This window comes from Apaloderma vittatum, unplaced genomic scaffold, assembly GCF_000703405.1.
Source record: "Apaloderma vittatum isolate BGI_N311 unplaced genomic scaffold, ASM70340v1 scaffold17718, whole genome shotgun sequence".
In the NCBI taxonomy this organism is placed as follows: Eukaryota; Metazoa; Chordata; class Aves; order Trogoniformes; family Trogonidae; genus Apaloderma; species Apaloderma vittatum.
The window spans coordinates 1-8,385 of NW_009730393.1; the positions used below are offsets into that span (position 1 = coordinate 1).

The following is an 8,385-nucleotide window of genomic DNA, read 5'->3' on the forward strand; positions in this document are numbered from 1 at the left end:
GGCGGGTGGAACTAGATGGGATTTAGGGTCTCTTCCAGCTCAAACCAGTCTGTGATTCTGTGATTCCATGATTCTGGGATTCTATGATTCCGTAATTCTATGAGTCCATGATCCTATGAGTCCATGATTCTGTGATTCCCTGATTCTGTGATTCCCCGATTCTGTGGTTCTGTGATCTTGCACCCCTGGTGCAGGAGAGCGTCTCTTCCAGCGCAAGGGAAGGCCACCACGTTGCTGCTCTGTGCCCCCGCTCCCTGTGCCGTGGTGCCAACTGCAAGGCAGGCAAAGGCTGCGCTTTGAGGTCCCACCAATCCTCTTCGCTCTGGTTTCGGGGGGCTCGGTGTTTGGCGCTGGAGGATCTCAGGAGAGCAGGCTGCCCCACTCGAGAGCACTTTCAGAAGAAGTAGCCCTGAGCTCTCTTTTCCCTCAGGTAACCCGCCCGTGCTTTACGGTGCTAAGGGCAGCTCTCTCAAGCAGCATAAGGTACTTTCGGTCTCAGAGATCTTCCACGACTCATTTATGTCAGTATTTTCTAATTTCTCAAACCTTTCTGGATGGCTCCGAGTGGGCACTGGGCTCTGCAAATGTCAGACAAGGGCTGGGTTTTCCCTTCACTGTTGGTCCTGGAAGTGGAACTCCCTGCTCTTGCTGTGCTGCCCCAAGACAAAGCTAGAAACAATTAGTGAAGGTGCTTCTCAAACAGTCTGTCCTGGCAGTACCAGAGCGTTGTGGGATGTAGGAGCTGTAGGGACCTCATCCTGCAGCTTCACAGCATCGGCTCTGCCTGCACTTTCCCTGGCACAGGTTCATCTAAATTGTCCTGAGAAACTTGGGTATGATAAGCCCATTCCTGTAATGAGCTCTTCCCTCATTAGTGTCTCCTAATTCAAGTGCTTCCTAACACCTAACCTACTTCTCTTTTGATTCCATTTAAGTTCACTGCTTCCAGTCACGGCAGTCAGAGCTACTGACGACAGTGAACTCGTGTTTCTGCAGGATCAAAGCCTGGCTGTGCAGACAGACAGGCAGCAAAAACCAAATCCTGACAGATGCAGCCTCCTGGCAGGACTGAGACCTTGACACCGGCACGTTGCCACAGCTTTTGACCCCAGACTGTGAACGTGGTGATGATGTGGGAAGAGCTCTCCTACATGACATGTCCCTTCCGAACCCTCCTGTGCAGATCCCAGGTCCTTTGTCTCAGCGTAACTGGATTTAATTTTGTAACATCCATTCCTCTGAGAACCACTCAAGGCTTTTTCCTTCCCTAAGCCTCAAGACTCCAAACCCAGCACCTCACATGGGATTTCTTGGGTCTCAGTGGGAGCACATCAGAGATAGAGAACAGACATTCATTAATGGAGAATGAGCTCAAGGAAAGAATTTTATTGGGATGCTTTACCAGCCACTGCAGAGAGGCACCGAGTATATGGAAATTTGTGGCGTGGAGCTTTTTTTGCTGTCTGTGAGTTCTGGAGACAGCTCAGATATTCTGATGAAAAGACACTCCAGGGCTGAGTGTCTTCCTCTAGAAGGTACATGTGGAATCCACAAATTTCACAAGTGATATTTTTTTATTATTATTCTTGATTATGAACATAATAGCGAGGAATAATTGGCAAGCACAGGGGAAGAGAGCTGAGCAGAGGGGGAGCCTGCTCTCAGAGAGGGGAACTGGAAAGTGGCATTTTACTAAAACCCTACTACCCTTGGGCTCCTCTCTCTGCTTTAGAAAGGCTCAAGCTCTTTGGCCATGCAGAGCCTTTGCAGAGTGTCCATTGTGGACAAGAGGGAGAAGAAGCACTAACAATACGAAGCTGGTTTGATACGAATAAGGGAGGATTTGCAGTTCCCTTTGCAGAGGTTGCCCCATGTCAAGCCACCCTTATAATTCAGCCGCACAGAATAACACGCCGAGAACCACCACCCGCCCTCGTAGCTGTAGGCACAGTTCTTACTGTAAGTGTCCTGGTCCTGATCCTTTGTGGAGAACTTCATGTTGTCGTGCATGGTCTTGGGATTGTCTGTGGTCATGGCATCTCCCGCTGTCCCTGAGTAGGAGCCCAGCCTCAGCCGGTAGCCGTGGGACTCATCTTCCACGCTGAAGAGGTTGTAGTCTGCAATCTGGATGCTGTCTGTGGAGTCCTGGATGACAAACCTGACCTGGTAGACCTTCTGCTTGGCGATCTGATGGATGTACTCGGTGCCCAGCCAGTACTCAGTGCGCACGTTCCCAAAGCCGTACTTGTAGGTGCTCCAAGCCTCGGCCCAGGTGACCGGTGTGTCTTTCTGGTTCCTCTGGATGACCGTCCAGCCCCCGTGTGTCACATTCATCTCACAGTAGACCACGAGGTGGTGGAGCCCTTTTGGCTGGATGATGTAGACGCCGCTGCGGCTGCCAGCGGGGATCTCACTGCAGTCCTTGGGCCAACCTGGGGCAGGAAGCAGAGATGGTTATTAAATCCCACACAGTGAGACAGCAAAAGCACCTGCTATTTCTTTTGTGCCTAGGTTCTTTTGCACACACATTCTTGGGCTGTATTCCTGCCACGTGCTCACAAGGACTAAACCAAAATCTCCGTAGAATCATAGATTACAGGCTTGGAAGGGACCTCAAGGATCATCCAGTCCAGCCCTTTAAGATAAAGAAAATCCTGCCACTGGTTACTCCTACCCAGACAGGATCTATCTTGTGGGCTAATGGGCCAATCCTGACTCAGTCAGTTAAGTAACACAGTTAGTCCCTGTCCTACCCAGTCTTCTCATCAACTGTATAGTGAAAATAGGAAAATAACCAATCACCACTTCTCAAAGGCCAATAATGGATCATTACTTTCCAGTTTAGATCTTTAGGTCAGAAATTCCCCACGCTAAAGATCCTCATCAACTATTAAGTAGGGGACATGTCTGATAATAGACTCTCCTCGAGGTTAGGAGCTGTGGCATCTCTGAAGCCTATTAGAAAATCAACATTTTTTCCTGGGAAGAGCCAAGGCACATGCAGGACGTGGGCTAAGGCGGCTGAGAGCTCTTCACGAGCCCAGCGATGGTGAAACCTTCTCAGCAGATTTACTTCTCAACGAGAAACTTACCATGGCCTGCCGGTGGGTGGTGGGCAATGTCTCTGACCTGTCGAACATGGTTGTCATCATCATCTGAATGAACAAGAACAGAGGAGACAGGAGTGAGCAGACGCGTCAAATGCCTGCTGGGAGAGCGTGACCTTCTCCAGATGATATTCCTGTTTTTCTGCTGTTGTTCCTAATTCCAGGGGGACTTTACCCTTTCAGGTATCAGCCAGTTGGTAGTTCAGGGGATTTCTGTGGTGTTGGAATGGGGCAGGTGCTTCCCTTGGTCTTTCCTCTGTGTTACAGGGTCGTGGTAAGGCTGGTGAGGAGGTCTGTGTAGGATGTGACTGAACGTGACCTTGTTTTGACTACTGCTGTTGTAGTGGCATACTTACCGGGCTCGGGGGACTCTGGGGGAGCATTCATAACTTCATCCAGTGAGCCATTGAGGAGGTGAAAGTTTGTGATGTCCAGCCTAGGAAAAGATGCTGCCAGGGCCAGCAAGGAGGTGAAAAGCAGGAGACAAAGGTGCTGGGTAGCTAAAAGGGGAAGAGATTGGAAAAAGAAGAAAAGGATCATAACTCTTCTATTTGAGAGCCATGAATCCCGTTTGACTCCTTTACTTGCAGAGTAGAATAGGAAAATATAATTATTTTGTGCAGAGCTCCCTCCTGGAGCTATAAAGCCCAATTCACTAATTTAGTTTGAGCTGTCTTTACAAGTCATTAGCACTGGCACCTGCAGTGCAAAACCCTTGTCCAAACCTGAAGTGACCATAACCAGAAATCCCTGTAAAAACCAGACTTGGATAACAAGCCAAGTGAGCACGGAGGGAGGAATCCCCTTTCCTCACAGCTCCTGTCACCTCCCTGTGACACATTCACATGGTATAAACAGGGACTACGTCTGCCTCCAGCCCGGGTTTGTGGGCAATGAAAACCCAGGTGTCTGGGTCCCACTGATTTGCTTTTCATTCCTACATAACATTAAGTGTCTTGAGATACTTGTGTTCAGAGGTGTGTTTAAAAACTTTCTTTAGGCCACCACTGCTGGCCCATTTTCCCCAGGAATGGTCCTGAAAGGTCTGGGTAGGATGGAGATCAGCCCCTTCTGGGTGTTCTTCTGGGGCCAGCAGCGCTCTTTTGAGCATCTAACCTCCAGATACCTGTTCAATAGTGCTCATTAAGCCAGAATATCTAAAAAAATCCATTTTCTGTTCTAGGGTACTTAATACTTTCCTTGGAGAACTAAAAAATTACAAATCAAAATATGAGCATTGTAAAATGGGCCTTCTGGCACGCCAGGGCCATAGGGATGCAGCCTGAAAATAGCAGAACGTGCAGACTCCTGCTCCAGTTCCCATCCCAGGGCATGATGAGCCCGGGTGATGGGATGGACTTGTTGCTGGGATGGCCGGGGTTGAAGGGAACCCAACAGAAGACAAAGTGCCGGGGTGCCCCGTGACCCGCAGGCACAGGCAGCGGTGCCGTCCCCTCCCATCCCGTCCCACACTCACCCATGGCGTCTCCGTGGGGACCAGGTGGAGCGGGAAGCAGAGTGGGTTTGATCTGGCTTAGGGGAGCGTCCAGCCTGAAAGTTATAGGGCTCCGTGGGGTGAGGGGGTGGAGGCACGAGATCCAAATCGTGGCACTTGTCCTCTGGTTGGCAACAGGACCAGTGGTTTGGGACTTATTTGCTCTTCGTCGTTAAGTGGTGTGTCCCCGGACAATGAAGGCTGTGTCTCACAAAGGTGAAGAGCTTTCTTTGGGGCAAAGCAAATAATGTGATGCCAATAAGCAAACGCCTTAAACCAACCGCAATTTAGAGCGAGTGGCTGCCCCCCAGCCCTGGCAGGGTTTCCCCAGGCATCCCTTGGGCACCTCTACACACTTCAGCTGGTGACTAAATACCCAGATGACATTCCCCCTCCTAGATGGAAGTCAAACATCGGGCGCAAATCCCTCTCTCCTGAGCAGGTGTCAAGCTCAACAGCCGCTGGGGACCCCATCAGACCCTTCAGGGAAGAGGTGCTCTAGTGTTCCTGGCAAATTGTGCGCCAGCCTTCAAAGAAGTGCCGCTCCAGGTGCCTCCTGACCTGCCTGGTCTGCCACCACCATGCTGCCTCTTGCACAACGGGCACCGTGGTCTCCCCCATCACGGCGGCCCTCGCGGCGGTCATGAGGGAGTTGGGAGAAGCATGACACGATGCTGACGTAAAATGGGCTCACTTCAAGGCCCTCTCTGCTACTAGGAGTGCTTATACTACAGATTTCTTAAGGAAAATGCCAGGCCATCCTTTTCCTAGGGATCAATACCCGCCATATTCTGAGTTATGAGGATTCCTGTACCCCAGAATCCACCTGGGGCTGGACAGAACCCGCAGAGGAGCTGCCTGGGCTTTTTTGTCACACTGTGGCTGCAGTTCAGGGCAGCTCCTGCCCACCCCCTCCTGTGCTGCTGCCTCCGCAAAAGCAGGCAGCAACCCTCAGCAGAGCTTCACCAATGGTTTCCAGTCCCCAGGCAGCGTTTCCAGGTTGGGAAGGGGTTATTCACCTCACCTGTGAGACAACAGCTGGAGTGCTGTGTCCTGTGCGGGGCTCCCCATCCACAACAGCAGCTAAGACGTCAGGAGGAGACCAGCTAAGAGTATCAGGATGGTCGAGACAGGAGGTCATGACATATGTGGACAGGCTGAGAAAGATGGGCTTGCTCAGTCTGGAGAAGGGAAGGCTGAGATGGGATTTTGTTGCTGCCTGCAGGTACCTAGTGGGAAGATGGAGAGCAAATGGAGTCATCTCAGAGCACTGTGTCTCATTTTGGACCCCTCATTACAAGAAACATATTGACAGACTGGAGCAAGTCCAGCAGAGGCCATCAGACCATTTAGGGGCCCGGAGGTGGCTGGTTTGTCAGGAGAATCCAGGAGAACTGGGCTTGTTCCATCTGAAGAAGAGGAGGCAATGGGGAGGTTTTGTTGCAGACTACGACTGCCTCATGGGAGGACACAGGGAAAGACTGTTCAAGGAGGTGAATGGTGGAGGAATGAGAAGCGATGGATCTAAGTCAGAACACAGGCATCCCGGTTAGAAATAGGGACTTTTTTAACATGATGTTGGTCAAATACTGGGACAGGTGCCCAGAGAGACACTGGGGACTTCTTTCCTTAGAGGTGTTCAAGACTTGGCTGGACAAGGACCCAAAGCAACCCATTCTAAGAGGTCTCTGCCTCAGGATCAAACCAGAGACATTTGGAGATCCTCCTGCTCTTGGTTACCCTCTCTTTCTCCAGTTTTCTAAAGCCTCCCAAGCCCTTATACCTCTGTATTTCTGCAGGAGCAGACAGAGTTGGCCACAGTAGAACGTGTCTTGAGAAGCCACTTTATAAACCTAAAGAGCTATAGCAAAAGCCTGAGGACCTATGGAGCGTGAGAGCCTGGAACACCCAGCTAGGATTGCTCTGTCGGGATTAACTGCCACTGTCATGGTCCCCAGCCCACAAGTATGCCTTAGTGGCCAGTGGCCACTGACCAGTCCCACCTGGTCCTCTTGCAGCTGTCTTCTTTGAAAGAGGTCCCATGTCGGTGTGATTTAGGAAACCTAGGTCTTGTGTCAGTGTGAGTTAGAAAATCAGATGGAAATTAATCCAGAGAACCCTTACCTCAGAGAGCTCTGGATCCCTCCGTCCCTCTAGACCTGCCGGTTGCACGGCTCGATGCGGGCTCCTGCGGTACAGGCAGTTTGGTGGGAGCCTCAGCTTGACGCAAGCTTGCTGTGAACACCGGGTTTAAAGCTGTGCCGTGAAGAAGACATCTGGTCAGCAGGCTACTGAAACCAACACAGGAGAAGAAAGTAGAAGGGCCACATGTTTATCCTCTTAAAATCAGCTTGACAAATGGATGGAGCTGTCTGCACCTTCTGGCATGAAGAGCAGCCCTCCCAAACAATCTGTCCCGGGAGCGTTTTGCTCCTGTAGAGGGGACAACCCCTGGCTGACATTTCTGGGGCTGGCAAGGGGGATCTGCAGAGCCTCACCAGGCCAAAGACAGGGACTGGGAAGGAGAGCGGCAATGGGATCCACAGGCACCCTTTTGTTACCCGGAGCCCTCGCCATCTGCTCCAAGCGCGCAGGTTGGGGTGCCAGGGAACACAGTGGACACCGTGACTTCTGGTGCTGGACACTGGTCCCAGTGTCTGAACTCATTGATCCTGAAACTTGCCAGCAGAGAGCTAACAAGCAGGCACCTCTCTCGAGAACCTGTCCTCATTTTTCAAAGGTCACCTTTGGGACCGGGCACATGGGAGACTAATCTCTCCTCCTGTGCTGGTTTCTGTGTGTATGTCCTTAAAATGCTGGGTCTCTCCACTTCAGTTTGATCACGACCCTCCAGAATATGCTCCCAGTGGGCAATTCACATGTAGTGTTTGTGTAGCTGAGAGAGTCAATAATTGAAATCCCTCACCACGGAGGGGATTACTTTGTACTTCTCTGGCTGGAAGGGCAATGCCTCCCTCCCCTCGGGGGGTTTAGTTGGGCTGTCATGGGATCTGAAAGCCGCTCGAGTCACAATCTGCAAGTGCCTCCTTGTGCCTCTACAAACAACCAGCGCGAACACACGTGGGTGTGTGCAGTGCCTATAAAGTCACCGCGGAAAGCTCGGCGTGGGAGGGTGCACCACTGGGTTCCTGCTCTCTGCTCAGCCGTGCTGGTGTGATGGGTGAGTTATCTTCCCAGCAGCACACGGCATCCACGTGTGGTGCTGGGCTCAGACAAAACCTGACCAGGGTGAGTATACGGAGGCACGAGATGGTTAGCAGGACACCAGCCGTCACCTCGCCCGGCCGATGCATGCTGCCAGGCGCCCTGGTGGCAGAAGGGATGCGAGACCAAAAGCACCGATCGACACCCATGCTTGGTGCCAGCCTACGCTTTCCGCAGGCTACTGCTGCCCTGTAGTCCCATGGCTTGTCAAGAGAGGTTAATGTGGAGACCTAGATTTCAGCTTGGCACCTCTGATTGCACCAGGGGGCTTCCATAGGCGTGATGGCGTCTCCTCCAGTAAGAGAGCTAGTGCAGGGTGTTGGCACGTGATGGTGGCCAGCTCAGAGGGTTTGGGCTTGTGTCACAGTGCAGGCTCAGGAGAATTCCTCCTGCCTGCTTGGGAGCTGGTTTCTGTGCAACAGGCCCCGTCCTTTGGATCTGGTTTCCCACTGGCTGTCATTGGGCTGGTGTAGATTGGATGTTGGGAAGAAGTTCTTCCCCATGAGGGCGGTGAGACCCTGGCACAGGTTGCCCAGAGAGGGGGTGGCAGCCCCATCC

General features: G+C 51.9%; 2 protein-coding genes across 2 annotated transcripts in view; one reads left to right on the forward strand and one right to left on the reverse strand.

The window, feature by feature from the left end:
* Positions 1-1,803: 1,803 nt before the first annotated feature.
* On the reverse strand, positions 1,804-4,588 carry LOC104277971 (angiopoietin-related protein 1-like). Its single transcript, XM_009874797.1, has 4 exons — positions 4,585-4,588; positions 3,464-3,607; positions 3,093-3,155; positions 1,804-2,432 (listed from the first exon to the last, which is right to left on the reverse strand). Exons 1-4 carry the CDS (start codon positions 4,586-4,588, stop codon positions 1,804-1,806), a joined length of 840 nt encoding a protein of 279 aa, XP_009873099.1.
* Positions 4,589-7,135: 2,547 nt separating this feature from the next.
* LOC104277972 (techylectin-5A-like) overlaps positions 7,136-8,385 on the forward strand; it is a 4,002-nt gene continuing 2,752 nt past the window's right edge. Inside the window, 1 exon segment of the mRNA XM_009874798.1 lies at positions 7,136-7,196. Within this exon segment, the coding sequence (XP_009873100.1) occupies positions 7,136-7,196 (61 nt within the window).